We start from the raw sequence: 16,776 nt of genomic DNA, 5'->3' as shown, positions 1-16,776 counted from the left end.
AATAGTAGTGGTGACATAGCTATCATTGAGAATAAGAGCTTGTGTGAAGTTTTTGAAGATATTCAAGTGTCTGGGGTCAATGGGCACAAGGCATCAGCCGTTCATCTTAGGAAGATAATACTGTTAGAGGAAATTCTGGAGAATTTTTCTTAAGTGGTTATTTTTTAGGACAAATTTGTACATGTGCTTTTGCTTCATCCACAGTAATTTTGAAAAATACATACAAATGGTTGAATAAAGAAGGTGAGGCCTGAAGTAGAGCTGTTAATTTGAAAAATGTTGAATGAGCTGAGTCAAGGAATAATGAGAGTGATGAAATTTTTTAAAAAAGTCAAAAAGACTGAGAAATGATTATAGAAATTTCACAAATAAAAATCCTAATATTTGAAATATTGGTCAGGACCTTCTCCTTACACTAAAGAGGGTGTGGGGAAATACAGACCTTTGCTTAAATTAACTTCTCTTGCATGCATATAATTTCAAAATAATAAATAATTAATCTGCTTTGATAAATGGTGAAAAAATAATTTGCCCAGAAAATAGTACAAATAAAACTGTTAGGACCTAGACAGTGGGGGCTTGGAGAAAAGATAATCAGATATGGTTATAAACTAGCTAATTGAAACTCTGAAGAATCAAAAAATGATGATTATAAATATTTTATAGAAACATAAAAGTGCATATATTAGTTTATATAATATTTCATATGTAAATAAATAATCTCAAAGGCAACTGCACAATTTGGTTCCACATACATGTGATGAAACTGAAACTCTGTTTCTGTTAATTCTCATAGACTTTTTTAAACTTCTTTTCATCTTTATTCCTAGAGAATGTAATTGACTTGTTCAAAATCACACTGGGAGCAAAATCAGATTGTCTGATTCTAATCTAAAGCTTCTACCAGAACCTCACAACATTTCTATAAACTGGAGGAAGCATGCTTTCCCTCCAAAGAGTGGCATTAGGAAAAATAGAAAAATATCTTATCACATGCAATAAAATAGTTTCTTTTAACATAGGATGGTATAATAGAATTCTATTATAAGTAATCAAACATTTTAATTTTTTGTGTTTCCCTCTATTCTGTGTCAATCTGAATATGTGACTTTAATGTGAATATAGCTTCTTAAATAAAATTTAGATGACATCAATAATTTAAGGATATAATTTCAAATATATGCTTTAACACTATAAGCACATCTTAATGATTTCTATAATTTCTTCTAGCTTTTATGATAATATTAGAATTAAAAGATTCACTTAAGAGTTTGTTGAAATATAATAAAGTTCCCAGTTTAAAACTATTGATATGAAGTATTGATAGTATGCCAGATACTTTTCTTTTAAAATCAATGTATAAAGTATTTATATTTTTGTAGCAAAATCAGTATAACTTCTTACAGTGACCACTTAAGAATATATTTTTGGAATGCAGAAATATTCTTTTAATCTCCTTAATAACACATTTCTCATAACAATAAGAGAAGGTCTGCAAAATGTTACCCAAGAAACTCAAAGAACTTTCTAACTTACATCATTACTCCTCAATACTTTTAATGAGGAAAAGCTAGTAAATGTGCTGATTTTAGAGGAATGAGGCACCCTGAGTTTTATCAAATGCCATTCTCTGCAAACAAGCTTCTGATGAAACCAACCATAAAGAAATTCCTCACCAAATCCTACTTATTAGTTTATAGTTATTAGCAGTGAATTGAAAGGCACAGTAGTTTCCAGCAAGAATTCATTGGGGATTAAGTTCTCATCAAGACCAGCTGTGGGCTTAACTGTGCAGAACTCCTGACATGACATGGGTTTGTTGCCTGATTTGAGAATTTGCCTATTAATGCTCTAAATGGAAGCTCCATTAAGAATCATGGAGAAATTGTTTCCATTTTATCATGACTCTTTCATGCTGTCTTTTGAAGGTCCTGAACAAATTAGAAAAGTATTAAAAACCATGAAAGAATCTAAGATACTATTGAAGAGACTGAGATTCAGAGAGATGAAGGCTTTCCCAGCTGCAGGGCTTGGATCACAAGTCAGCCCCCCAGGATCCCATTTAGTTCTCACCATAAAGGCAGGGCCAGTAATGCTAGCTGCATATTTTATTAAAAGCAGCAAAAGAAGATGATTCATTTCTCAACCCTTTTCTTTCTCCTTTCTACAGCTTCGCTGTGTTGAAGATCTTCAGACAATTCAGGTGATCAAGATTTTAAGATATGAAAAGAAATTGGCCAAAATGTGCTTCGTGATGGTATTTACCTTCCTGATCTGCTGGATGCCTTATATTGTGGTCTGTTTCTTAGTGGCTAATGGTTATGGACAACGGGTCACTCCAACAGTATCTATTGTTTCTAATCTCTTTGCTAAATCCAGCACTGTATACAATCCAGTTATTTATATCTTCATGATCAGAAAGGTAAGCTTTGTAATTGATTTTACCATGGGGGAGGGGTTGGAAAAATATAATACTTTTATAGAGGTAATTCAGAATAGCTTCAATGATAAAAAATCCAAATCAAGGATTTTATAGAAAGAAATGTTGAATATTGCCAAAATAAATGTTGAATATTGCCAAAAAAGTAATAAATTCTAGTCTTAGTCCTTACTTTATTTATGTGTTATGAAATGAGGGACCACAATCTCAATAGTCAAATTATAAATGCATTCACTAACAATTACTTGTTGTAGCCTTTCTTTCAACCAATGGACTATAGATGTGTGCTTCTTAAACTTTTTTATATGTATACTACATCTCAAAATATTGTAAAAAATGCATCTTCTGATTCAGTATGTCTCTGTGCCCAAAAGTCTGCATTTCTAATAAGCTCCCAAATGATCCTGATGTTGTTTCTGTTTCCTGGGAACTTGCTTTAAACAGAAAGTCTAAATGATACAACAAACAAGAATGAATAAGACAATGGTTCTTGTCCATAATGTTTATATGAGAAAACATTTTTTTTGGCACAGATACTGTGTGTGACCCTACTGATTAGTAATTTTTATTTAAAAAAAATTCTCCACCTAATTAACCCATTGTTCTAAATGTGCAACACATAAAAACTTAAATTAAGCAATAAGTGTACCACATATGGTAAGTTTGAAATAATATTTGAGAATGTTTATTATGTTTGAAGAATTGAAAACTTAGGATTTAATAGGTTAAAGGAATATTTGAATCATTTAGGCTATTAATTCTACCAGGAAGGGCTCTTTCTTTTCTATTTATATTATTTGTAGATTATAGTACAGTAGAAGGTGCTGACTGAATGTTTGTGGACTGAATTCATGTTCAAAGTCCCTTAAATAAACAGACAAATTCACCCTCACAGAAGGTGCATAAACATTGAACTTGTAACATTATATGGTATTAAATAGTCCTATGTGGTCTATTTAATAAGAATTTTAATAAATAAAAGACTAGAACTCCAGGATGTTGTAGGTAGATCTGAGGCTTACCCTGCATCCGCTAACAAACAACAACAACAACAAATTAAGCTCAGCTAATTTTCTTGAATGTTAGCCTAGATTAAAGGCCAAGCTTTTATTTGGCCCTTATTTATTAAATCAACTTTCTTTTCTTTTTTTTTTCCCTCTACCCAGTTTAGAAGATCCCTTTTGCAGCTCCTATGTTCCCGACTGCTGAGGTGCCAGCAGCCCGCTAAAGACCTACCAGCAGTTGGAAATGAAATGCAGATCAGACCCATTGTGATATCACAGAAAGATGGGGAAAGGCCAAAGAAGAAAGTGACTTTTAATTCTTCTTCCATTGTTTTTATCATCACCAGTGACGAATCTCTATCAGTTGATGACAGTAATAGAACCAGTGGGTCCAAAGCCGATGTAATCCAAGTTCGTCCTTTATAGAAATGAAAGATGGAGCCTTAGATGGGACAGCACATTTGGACTTATAAGGATTGTTCTGGAATTCCCATTCTATGTAATATCAACAGAATTTCTGTGACACAGCAGGAAATCTGAGTTGCCCATATGTTCTCTGTCCTCAACAAGCAAGACAAATTCTTTTAATTCAATGGGTGCTTTACATAATGAAAAAACGTTTGTGGCACAAGATGGACATCTGGCATCATCATCTTCTAATGTGTTGAGAATTTTCATTTCAAATGTATTTTTAAATGACTATATTTGCCAAAGCACACTGTAAAAGTAAATTTTGTCTCATACATATGTATGAAATAGCTAGACCTTCTTGAATTCTCTGTAGTGTTGGGTCCTATTCAGTCATGTCATATGATCAAATTAAATTATCAAGGGAATAATTCTAGGATGAAAATCAATCTGAAACAAACAAACTGCTGTTACACATGTAGTATGGCACTAACATGTTGCCATAGTAAGTGCCAGAAGATACAACTAGGAAGCATCATAGCAAAGAGAATAAGATGACTTCAAGGTAATCATGGTGTGGGGTTAATATGCACTAGTAGGAAACACACATGGTGGAGATGATGTTGATGGCAGAGAAGTATCTCCATATATTTCATTTCAAGTGTGAGCATGGCAGAATTATCATTTCCTTTTAATTCTTTCCCATAATTTGCCAAGAGATCTGTATTTAGAAAAGGAGTTCCAAGTAAGCAAACAACTTACATTTGAATAAGGATGAAAATAAGTGTTTAAGTGTATTCATAAAATGTATTATTTAATAATCATTGCCCATCAATTATTCCACTGAATAACTGATGGTCAATGTTAGTGAAGGGGCCATTTTTCCATGGGTCATTGTTTAGACTTGTAGGATACCAGAATATGCTACTCTTGGGTAGCATATGTCCATTTTGCATAAGCATTACTTTGATCTGAAGACAGTTGAGAAGAAGTGATATAAGGAAAGCTCTTTGGAGCCAGGTGTGGTACCTGTAATCCCAGTGGCTTAGAATCTGAGGTGAAAGGATTGCAAGTTTAAACCCACCCTCAGCAATTTAGTGATGCCCTAAGCAACTTAGTCTCAAAATAAAAAGGGGAAAAAAAAGGGATGTGACTCAGTGGTTAGGCACCCCTGGGTAAATCCCTGGTACAAAAAGAAAGAAAAGGAAAGGAAAGAAGAGAAAAGCTCTCTGGCTTCCACCTATTTGCTTAAAACTGGGACATACATTTACAGAGGTATCCTCCTCTCTTCTACCAGGAAGGGGAAGGTCCATCACAGAGACAACTTAGACACTTACCAGCCTGTAGAAACACCAGAAGAATTTCTATAACAAACTCCCCTTTACTAACCTCTATACAAGTTACTGCCCTAGAGACTCAGTCTTTTTCTTTTGTCTTGTTACTTCTCTAGCAGTTTGCTGTTTTTTGAAGATGCTATATAAGCCAGGGAGTTCTAAGCCAGCTTTTAGAGATGTACTCATTCTTTGAGCATCTCCCTTGTATATATGAAATATATGTTAATAAAATTCTGTTTGTGTTTGTTCTTCTCTTGTTAATCTGTCTTTTGTTGTAGGGGCCCCAGCCAATGGATCTAACATAGGTAAAAGGAAAAATTATTACTTTCTTCCCCTACATACTAAATATGGATTATTAGTGTATCAAGAACTTGAGAATGTCTTTGACAATAGAGAAAATAAATACTGAATCATTTTATTTTACTGCCTATTTTTTTTATTTCCTAGATGACTCTCCTTCTAGTGTTACATCTTTATAATTAATTGTGTTTGAAGGACTTCTAAATGGCTCAGTTGGCCTATTGAAGAAGGAAAAACCAAAGAAAATATTTCATTAAATGCGTTTTTAAAAAATCAAGTTCAATGCTGGTTCTGTTGTAGTATATAGTTCAAGAACAAGTTACTAAACTGTTTCTAAGGGTCTGAAATTGAATAAAATATGGCTTCATATTTCTATAAAAGCTGTCTCCCCTTGTTTACTTTCTACTCTCTTATATAAGCGTTTATTTTATAAATAAAATATTTTCTTATCCTTCACTTATTATTGCATTAATGGCCTTTTTTTTTTTTTTTTTAATCTTCAGAAGGGCATACGTAGCATTGAAAACCAGGAAATGAAATAGATTCATTCAGTAACTCTTTGGAACTCCGCTGAATCATTTATACTTCATTTATACTTCACTTATACTTCCGGTTTTATCAAGTGAATCTGAGCCTTGCAATTAGAAAAGGTCCATCCAGATGATGAAAAGCTCAGTTAACATGTTAGGCAAAGCTGTGACTTTTTTTTTTTTTTTTTGTCTCAAGTGTTGTCAATCTTATTGTGAGTCTTACTACGTCCTTTAAAGAAAAAAAAAAAAAAAAACACAATGAGTGCCTTCCCAGAGGCCTCCAGGGCCTTATTTTTTGAGAAGTGAAAGAGATCTTTGTCAATGAATTTTAAAATGTAGAATGACCCAGTCTGAGCGTGTAAAACATGACGGGGAAGCTACATGTTGCAACTTTAAATAAAGTAATGTTTCCCCTATTCCTGAGCAATTGCAATTAACACAGAGAGATTCAACATTAAGTTTAATTATATGCTAACAACTATCTTTCAATAGTGAATTAAATATGACAACACAACGGAGATATATTTTTCGATACTTAATTTTGGTCACAAAGAAATCAAACCTTTACATTACTGGCTAATGAAATAGGGATTTGTTTTAGTGACTACATGGAGTTTGCAGGTAAACCTGCTCCATATTCTGGAAATAAGCTATTCTTGTTTCATGGTCTTCTCAGGTAGTCCAGAGGGCTCAATGACATGTAGTTCAGGAGTAGGTAGGTACTACCAATGGCTATCAGCGATCCAAAGATAAAGAGTCCTTTGTTTATCACCTGTAAGGACAGCAAGAACTCTTAATTCATTTATCTAGAAATTGAAATCATGAAATAGACTTTATTCACACCCCACAAGAGTACAGTTTCCTTTTTGTTCTTTAACCCGAAGAATCAATTAAATTGTATGACCTGATTTCTCTCTCTGCACTTATTGTCCTGCATTCTAACAGTCTGTCACTGTTTCTCCCTTTCATACTTCTATCTCTTTGAGGTCAGAGATCCTATTTTATTTATTTTTGTGATCTTTCTAAAATCCAAATCTATGAGCCTTCTTTGGTCCCTTGGATTCTCTCAAGCTTACCTCTCCAGCTTCCCCGATGGCCATGTAGCCATTCTCACACCTATGTGCTGCCTTCCGGCTCTACTTAAATACTTGCTATTCCTAATTCTGTGTTCCTCATGTGTCTTCAGGCTTCTCCTCTCTGGTCCAGTTGTGTTTTCTTGCTAACCTCATCACCATGCCCAGTTCCATATCTATGTATTCAATACACTATGAACTTTTATAATTTCACCCATGAAAAACAGATCATCAGGAATTTGAATTCCATTTAATGGTGTCTCTGGGTGAATTGCCCAAAACCCATGTATCATAGCATTGCATTGGAATTTGATAGTGTTTTATAAGTGCTTCAGTTCTGTCCAATTGTACAAATTAAACCCATAGGAATATTGCAGGATGAAAAAGTCAAGAGTACATCACATCATTAAAATAAGTAAAAGCCAAAAAGTATGGGTCTCAGTTTCTTTTTCAAATTTCTTCCCTTCAAAAGCTCTCTCTTTGTAATGTTGTTCAGTTGGCACTCGGCCCTCTGAGTACTCAGGACAGTTTTTGTTTGGAAAGCAAACAGTTGGTACTTGTCCCATCATTTCTGTATTTTCATGAAATAAAGATAACTATAACACTGTGACATTTCAACACATCAGCAGGATTTTTTTTAATAGTATAATTTGTTCCCACCTTTTTTTGCCAATGCCAGCGCAGGACTGCCTCATGGTATCTTATCCTGGAGAAAGTGACCTGTAGAGAAGTTTTAAAAGTATTCTTGTGGATTCTTCAATGGCTGAACAGAGGTTTAAAATGAGGGGAAGTCTTAAATCCAGACCTTACCATGGTATAGAGAGGGATAAAAGTAGATGGCATAATTGCATGGAGAAACCTCTCTATGTTCTTTTGAAAAATGAACCACCTGGAGTTGACATGTGCTCGCATCTGCAATGATAAAAGTCTTTTTTTAAAAAAACACTTTGAACAAAATGTCTTTCCTTACTACATTTATTATTATTCCTCATTCCCACTTACCACAAGGCTGGACACAAGGTAGTCAAATAAATTCCCATTTTCATAGTGGTCATTCCCAATCTCTTTTAAGAAATTTCAGTAGTATAAGACATTATCTTGAAAATGTACAGTGATCACACAAAACCTATTAGGAAAGTCTAGTTTGGTAAGGGGTCAATATAGGAACTCTACTTCAGCAAAGGGCTTGGGTAATCAGACCTATGGGTAATCTGTGAACTCAGAGATTAATCAATTTCGGTTGCTTCTGAATTGCAATTGGTTGATTTGTAATATTGCTTATGGCAACAAGTGATTGTTTAAAGTTACATCTGTCTCTATCTATTATTCCTTATAGAGGACAAATACTGTGTTGTCAAAGCCATCTGTTTTTAAAGACTCAGGCAAGATATATCAATGAAGTATTAGAGTATCTCCTAGACCTTCCTTCACCATATATGGAATTGGGCTTAAGGTGAAGTACCTTTATTTCTTTTTGTCTTCAGAAGAGGTGGAAAACAGTAATACTCTTCCTTCAATTTGTCTTGTAAATTTTTCTTTCCATTATTTGAAAACTATAATCACAATCACTTGTCATAAGCTTTTCATGTTGATAGGGAACAGAGAGATGTGAACAGTGGGAACGTGAGGTTATGGGACTAATTCTATAAAATGGGCCCACTGTGCTGATCCCCATATGCTTTCACTTTTAAAAAAACAATGTAAATCCAGACCTTACCATGGTATAGAGAGGGATAAAGGTAGATGACTTGAGGTTATGGCACTAATTATATAAAATTCTATGCATATGCAGGTATGCGTAGCCCAAATCCACAAGATATGTTATATTCATTAGCAAACTACCTGAGAAAGGAAGACTGCAGGAGAAATGCAGGCCCCCAAGAGCCAACAAAAAAACCCAAGTTACGCTGAAGGGGAGACTTTTGTGACCATTAACAGACCAGATCCCAGAACTCAGAGTGATAAGGATAATTCTTCCTATCCATAAAATCTGAATGAACAAGTTTCAATTAGAACTGGTCAGCCTGGGCCAAAGTGACCCAAAGTTGACATGGCAGTAGGGACTTGAAAGTCTGATGTCATCCTGCTGTCAGTCAAAAGTCACAAGGTGGACTTGGGTACAGCTCTCTGGAAATTTCTCTGGAACCTCAATAAAGCTGGAGGGCAGGAGAGGCATACCACCCCTTTTCTTTCTGAGAGCACCTACCTCTCCCTTGAGAATGTCCCCTTTCCTATTCCTTTTAATAAATTCATGCCTGTTACTCTGAGTGACATGTCTCAAATCTTTCTGATCCAATTGTAATAATCAGGGTTTGATGAGGGGGGCCTTCATGCTGCCTCAGTTTCCCATAAGGCACTAGCCGTGTAACAATGATGCAATTGGTTTATGGAATTAATGTGTATTTTTTCAAAGCACTAGTCTTTCTGACCAGGAATTTCTTTGGTATAATTATACATTTTATTCAGTACACAGGCTTTAAAGTATATGCAGTACTACTCTAAATATACAGTTCATAATATTAAGGTTGGAAAGCTCAGCTAACATTTATTATATTCTGTAATTAGTACATCTCCACATTATATTTTCATTAAAGTAGCCTATTACTAACTCTAATGTCTAATATTTGAGAATGGATTATTAGATATTTTCTCATTTGTTATCTCCTAAATGTCCCTGAAGTGCAGATGAAAATGTTTGTGGGTCATTGTTGCTAGTAATATAGTCACAACTGACCCATGTCTAAGGAATACTGTGTGTGCTCTTGTCTGTACCTATCTTTAGACATGATGCATGAGATGGGGCTGGAACACACAAAAATAAAATCATTGCTAGTGTATCAGTGAACCATTTTATGGAATAGAGCCAAAACTTACCTCTATGTAATTGTACATAGATAGGTCTGAAATTGCATGGTCATCTGGAATTCTAAACCTTGAGAATTCAGGAAGGCACATACCTAGAAACCAAGTTAAATAATACATGTTTTCAAAACAATCTATAAAAACATGCTAGACTCTATCTAGGTCAAATTAAATAGTATATTCACTACCCACATTTTCTCTAACCTTTTAAAACTATGGATAACAATTCTGTATGATCAACAATCTATGGTTATTGAGAAATGTCTACAAATTATTTCTTGTTGAGATTAAATAAGACTTACAATAAAGGTAATACATATTATAGTTCTTTATTGGTAAAGTCATTATTTTTCTTATTTCACAAATGGAGAACAGCCCATGTAAGTGGCTACAAATGACCCTCAGCACTGCTTAGAACCTGCCACTCTCTTCTTCGAGTTTGTTTGGCTCTTGTGCACACTTGTCTCACTGTTCCTTATTATCTTAAACACCAGCTCCCCCATTCTTCTGTGAGTTCCTAGAAGGTAGGCTCCATGTTTTCATATATAAAATCTTAACCTGGTATACAAGAAATATTGAAATATTTGAAAGGTGAATGAGTGAGATTACATTCACATAGCCGAACGACTCTAGTTGTTAGAGATGCCACTTCCAAAGTCAGGAAATCTGGGCTCAAGCCCCAGTTCACCATTTCCTAATAACATGTTTTGGGGAAAGTTACTTAACTTTAATGTCACTGTTGTAAAATGGAGATAAGACTAGTACTGATGTTCCATGTATTCTGTGAGGATCAAACAAGGGAATGCTTTAAAAAAAAAAAAGATTATATATGTGTGTGTGTGTGTGTGTGTGTTAAATGTTCAATAATGTTAATTAGGATTATTATTCTTGATTACTATTGTTTTATCTTTGTTCTCTAGTATCCAAAACCAGTAATGATGGTATGTTCTGATCCATGAGTTCTCCATCCACCTTCATTATTGCATGCAAAACAAGGGCTAAGAAGGAATGAAACCAAATACCTCTGGTACCTGAGCATCTGGGTGTGCTGACTGGGAAAGAAAGATGGAAATGGAGGAGGAGGAGGAAGAAGAGAAGGAGAAGGTTTCCCTAACATCCTATAATTCCTTTAGACCCATGCAGCAGTGTCTGATGACTCACACTATAACAAACAATTTACTATGAACTTACTTTATACCATGATTTCTCTTTTTTTTCTTTTTAATGCTTTACATAGATTCTTTTATTTATTTTTCACAACTCCTTCATATTATTATTCCTACTTTATGGATGAAAAATAATGAAGATTTTAGAAAGATTAAGTGACTTGCTCAAGATCACACAGCTAAGATTGTGAGTTACTATTCAAATATGGGTATAAACTTCAAGGTCAGTTTTCTAGTCTACCTCTTATCCGAAACAGGTTTAAATTCAGAGGTACCTTTTGAGAACACTTGATGCTGGGAAGCAGGGAAAGTTTGTACAGTTCCTGGGCTATTGTTTCCAATTCCTTTTATGTATACATTTAATTTCATAATTTTACATAAAAAGTTACAACTTCAATATTTGTAAAATTAATACATTGACTGAATCAATTTCTAATTAATCAAAAGAATGTAGCTCAGTGGTAGAGCACTTGCCTAGTATGTGTAAGGCACTGGGTTCAAATCTCAGTACAGCATATAAATAAATAAACAAGTAAAATAAAAGTTCATTGACAACTTAAAAAATAAAAGGCAAATGGAAGTATCAGCTGCAACCTTCCTTTCTTTTTGGTGTCTTGATCAACTTTGTTTGGACCTTGAGTTTTACAACTATAAAAGAATTGAGACCTGAGGTGAAATTAGGCATTTTTTGTTTGTTTGTTTTTGTTTTGTACTGAGGACTTGCTGTGTTAATTAGGACCTTGCTGAGTTGCTGAGGCTGGCTTTGAACTCCTGCGTCCGCCTCCTGAGCCACTGGGATTATAGGCGTGCACTATGGCACCGGGCTAGAGAAAGAAATGATACAACAGTAACAAAAATCTATGCCTGTAGTCCTAACCTACCCTTGGTTTTGGCATGGCCTGGTGTAATTATGTCACATAGTATCATATAAAACCAACCCACTAGAGCTGCCAATGTCCCAGGGAGAGTGCCTAGTATCAGGAAAAGCATTAGAGATGACTCATTTGCTGCAAACTTTGATAGGGAAAAAAGCAAGAAAGCACTGGAGTGTTTCTGAGGGTGCTCTGTAAGGGATGCAGGCAGGGGGTTTTACTTAGGTTGAAAAGGAAGAAAAAGGAACACGACTCCATCTAGTTTTGGTATTCTGAATTTTTATCTTTGCATAGATGGCTGCAGTGAGCTTGGTACTGTTTGGATTGTTAAGTGTCCCTCAAAGGTCCACATAGTAAAGTCTTGCCCCCAAAGAGGCTGCTATTGGAAAGTGGTCGAACCTTTAAGAGGTGGGGCTAGTGGGGAATCTTTGTGACATTAGGAACATGCCCATCAAAGAGATCGTGGGGACTCCAGTCTCTTATTTGTCCTCCAGCCATGAAGTAAGCAGTCTTTGCTCTGCCATGTGCTCCTGCCATGATATACGCCTGACCAAAGGCCCAAAGCAACAGAGCCAATTGCTTGTGAACTGAAACCTCCAAAATTATGAGCCAAAATAAAGCTTTTCTCTTTATAAGTTGATTATCTCAGGTATTTTTTATAGTAATGGAAAACTGACTAAGATAGACTTCCATGAACAAATGGAGGTGGGTGTCCATTGTCTGAGATGGGCAACAATAATGGCAGAGATTGCTAACTAAAAAGTTTATAATCCTGAATGAGGAATACACATCATGGGTTTGTGATCACTGAGGATCAAAATTAGGCTTACAATTAGTCAGTAGGGCTAGTCCATGACCGTTTGAGAAATTTTACTTACTAATATCATTATTAAATTTATCCATTAGCTCATCAAATACCAAGCAGTCCTCAAATCCCTGAAACAAGAAAAACAATGAGAAAAAATAAATGAAATGATAAATTAAAAATTACAAACTGCTCAATTTCAAACAGAATGTGCATCGGTGAGTATAATGTATAAGCTGTTTATCTTCAGCCAGTACATAGCACTTCAGTTATTACCTGGCACTGAACTATGATGATAAAAGACCATCAACTGCATGTTTGATGGTGCTGTCTTTGCTCAATTCATATTTATATGGTTATAGTGATAGAGAGTAGGACCAAATATTTAAATTATACTACTATAATGTCAATGGGTTCCAGTTCTCCTTTGAAAAGAACAAATAACCATATTATTCTACCATGAAGTTTAGAATTTAATATTTAAACCATTCAGTTCTTTAAGATTCACATTTAGAACAATTTAATGATAGGATAAAATTAATTTAGTTCCTATACCTCAAGATTAAAGTAAATTTCCTAAATCAAAATTGATAAAGTGCTATGCTAAATGTAGTGAGGAATAAGAAAAATAAAAAATTGTTTCCTGTTTTCCAGGAATTCAAACTATAAGGTTTTTGTTGTTGTAGTTGTTGTTGTTTGTTTTTTGGTGTGTGGTAATAGGGATTGAACCCTACCACTGAGTTACATCCCAGCCCTTTTTATTTTTATTGTGAGGCAGGGTTTCCCTCAGTTGTTCAGGCTGCATTTGAACTCAAACAGGAAGATTCTCCTGCCTCAGTTTCCTGAGTTGCTGGGATTACAGGTTTGCATCATTATGCATGGCTCAAATTAAACCATAATTTTAGAGAAGATATAAAAATATTTAAAAATATACTTAACATCCATTATAGAAATCACATATAAAGTAAGTAATTTTATTTGTCAAATAAATTACAGTTCAGAATACAGGATTTTAATGGCATAGGAATTTAGAAATGAAAGATAGCATATAAGGTTCACATAACAGTTTTAATTTCTCATTTCAAATAATGCATTTACTCTCCACAAAATTCTGAGGTAGATACTATTAAAGTACCAGTTTTATAAATGAGAAAGTAAAGATAAAGTAAGTTAGTTGTACAAGAATACACTGTATAATACACCTTGGAGGTAAGATTTGAACACAGACTTTCTAATACCTGGATGCTTAATCCATTATCAGTTGATATCTTCTTAAATTTCAGTAATACAAAATGTTTACCACTGCTCTGTGGAAAATGCAGTGGATCACAATCAAAGGCTCTTTTTTTAAAAAAATAAATGAATGAATGCTTTTTCTCCCCCCCCACAAAAAAAGCTCTTTTAAAATTTAGAATATATTCTAATCACTAAAACAAAACGTAACTAATGATTAATAAACTATTAGCATACATGTGTGTGCACATACATACTTAAACACATACAGAAAATTAATTAGAATTTTGTAAATAACATTCAGTATTTAAGCACTATTTTTTCAGAAATTTCTTTCTGGTCAGATTATTAAAATTTCCATGATGGCAGTTGTATTCAACATTTAATCCATTTCAGAATTTTAGTTAACCCTGTCAATCATGTTTCCCTTTTCCTTTCCTTTAGAAAGAAAAAGTAGAGAAGAAACAGATAATTTAGAATATTTTTTCCTGTTTTTGAGGCTAATATCATATACTTGTGCATAGTCTCTAGGCAAACTTTATTTTAAAAATTAAGACTTGAGGGCTGGGGTTATAGTTCAGTGGTAGAGTGCTTGCTTAGCATGTATAAGGCACTGGGTTCAATTCTCAGCATCACATATAAATAAATAAAAATAAAGTTTTATCAACAACTAAAAAATTAAAATTTAATAAAAAAAATGAAATCTTCGATTACTGAGAACCAAGTTTCCAAATGTTGAGCTATTGATATATTTTTCAACTGAACAGAATACTATATTATGTTTTATTTTTTTTTTCTACATTGGATACTGGAGCAAATAATCCAAATCCTGACTAGAGTTGGCAATTGATCTAATTAAGCAATTGGTATAATTGTTTAATTGACTATGTTCTTGGTTATCATATGGGGATAATCTTAGATTTATCTTTTATTTAAGACAATTAGGTTGAGACTAACCTGGAAATATTTCTAGAACCTACCTAGGGGAAAAACAAAACAAAACAAAAAACTCACCGCATTCATTCCTTGCCCAAAAAATGGGACTATGGCATGAGCCGCATCTCCCATCAGCACACAATGGGATTTAAAGTGAAAGGAAGAGCACTTTACAGATATCATGGGCTGGGCAGGCAACAAAAAGAAATCTTCCACCAGGGCTTGCCTTCAGAAGAAAGTAAGCAGAATAAAAAGACTTTGAACTTAGTATTAAATTCTGCTGGATTCTTTCAAAGTTGTTGGCTTTTTAAATACAAGATTTTTCTGAAAAACACACAAGAATGTCAAGAAGAAAATAGGAAAGGGAAAAGTGAAATTTCCACCAGTCTTAAAATTCCATTGTTCTAATTAACTTCTTGATTTGCCACAATATTAATCATATCCCAAAAGAACAAGCTTGACCACATTTGAACAATTTGAAATATTTCTGTGTCATATGTGATGTCATGAAGACATTATCATGCACATAGGTCATGGAATTTTTAAATGCATTGGTATATTTTAGTATTCTATGGAAATATTCAACAAACACTATTATGCATTTGATTAGTCTACAACAAACCAAAATTAAAATTAATATAAATCCTATGTATTTGGAAATGAACAATAGCAACCAAAATAGTATTTAGAGGGACTGGAATATGTTAATCAAAGGGCACAAAATTTCAGAAGGAAAAATTCAAGAGATTTATTATGCAACATGATGACTAAGACATAAAACAAACAAACAAAAAAAACTCTAGTGTTTATAATGCATCTATAAGGGCTTTGTGAAAACTATAAATAGAGAAACAGTACATACCCTCAAGTATCTTAAATCTGACTGGAGAGGCAAGAAATAGCCATGGAAAAAATTTAAAAGTAATAAGGGCTAAATGTGATGTGCAGACACATTCCATGTTTGAGGAGAGATCAATACAGACTGATTTTTGTCTACAGGAAAAGAAGGTAAACTAGCAATTTTTAAAAAGATCCTTTTTACTAAGGGCCAACAGTAAACTATCCCTTTCTCCTTGTTTATTGGATTTTCTTAACTACCCTAAAAAGTAGGAATTATGATACCATTTTAAAGGTGAAACTCGAGAAAATAAGGGGCTGAAGCAATATTAAAATCTTGCTCTATTATAGCCTGAATGTTTATGTTTCCGTAAAATTCATATGTTGAAATCCCAATCCTCAATGTGATGGTGTTTGGCCTTTGAGAGGTGATTAGATCATGATAGCAGAGCCACCATGAGATGTGACTAATGCCCTCATAAGAGACCCTAGAGAGACCCCTCATTCCTTCTACGGTGTGTGTTCACAGGGAGAAACTGCCTTCTATGACCTAGGAAGCAGGCCCTCATCAAACACTGAAACTGTTGGCACCTTATTCTTGGACATTCCAGGCCTCCAGAACTCTGAGAAATAGATTTCTGTCATTTATAAGCCACCTAGTCAAGGGGTTTTTGTTATAGCAGTCTGAACAGAGTAACATATATTCTTCTGGCAGCACTGGGTTGCCTTCATAAGGATATCATTAGTGCACAAACAGAGCTGGTTTCCAGGAGGAAGAGTCAGTGGGAGGAGGGGCCCTTCTGAGAGTACACAACCTGGTCCAAAGGAAGGGTAATGACATAGGTTAGAGTAGCAGCAGATCTAAAGCCAGAAAGCTAATACAATCAGCTGTCAATTGTGCATAACCTAATGTCTACAGGTCCTATGCTAAATGATTTGTAAGCATGATCTCATTGGCTCCTCATAGTAATGCTTC

General features: G+C 34.4%; 2 protein-coding genes across 3 annotated transcripts in view; one reads left to right on the top strand and one right to left on the bottom strand.

Annotated features, from left to right (window-relative positions):
- Opn3 (opsin 3) overlaps window positions 1-3,870 on the top strand; it is a 41,454-nt gene extending 37,584 nt beyond the window's left edge. The window contains exons 3-4 of one of the 2 annotated variants that reach the window (XM_026390761.2): window positions 2,171-2,422; window positions 3,607-3,870. In XM_026390761.2, coding sequence (XP_026246546.1) covers window positions 2,171-2,422; window positions 3,607-3,870 — 516 coding nt within the window. Of the gene's footprint in view, window positions 1-2,166; window positions 2,423-3,606 lie in introns of those variants that run through there. The other variant, XM_077802677.1, reaches the window with a different exon arrangement.
- A 2,666-nt stretch (window positions 3,871-6,536) lies between these two features.
- Window positions 6,537-16,776, bottom strand: part of Kmo (kynurenine 3-monooxygenase) — a 43,042-nt gene continuing 32,802 nt past the window's right edge. The window contains exons 10-15 of the mRNA XM_026390764.2: window positions 15,042-15,189; window positions 12,868-12,925; window positions 9,964-10,046; window positions 7,900-8,001; window positions 7,750-7,809; window positions 6,537-6,788 (exon numbers count right to left, since the gene is read on the bottom strand). Coding sequence (XP_026246549.2) covers window positions 6,678-6,788; window positions 7,750-7,809; window positions 7,900-8,001; window positions 9,964-10,046; window positions 12,868-12,925; window positions 15,042-15,189 — 562 coding nt within the window. The 3' untranslated portion in view covers window positions 6,537-6,677. The remainder of the gene's footprint in view (window positions 6,789-7,749; window positions 7,810-7,899; window positions 8,002-9,963; window positions 10,047-12,867; window positions 12,926-15,041; window positions 15,190-16,776) is intronic.

Source organism: Urocitellus parryii, chromosome 9, assembly GCF_045843805.1.
Source record: "Urocitellus parryii isolate mUroPar1 chromosome 9, mUroPar1.hap1, whole genome shotgun sequence".
NCBI classification, from domain to species: Eukaryota; Metazoa; Chordata; class Mammalia; order Rodentia; family Sciuridae; genus Urocitellus; species Urocitellus parryii.
This window is presented reverse-complemented; position numbering and strand designations above follow the sequence as displayed.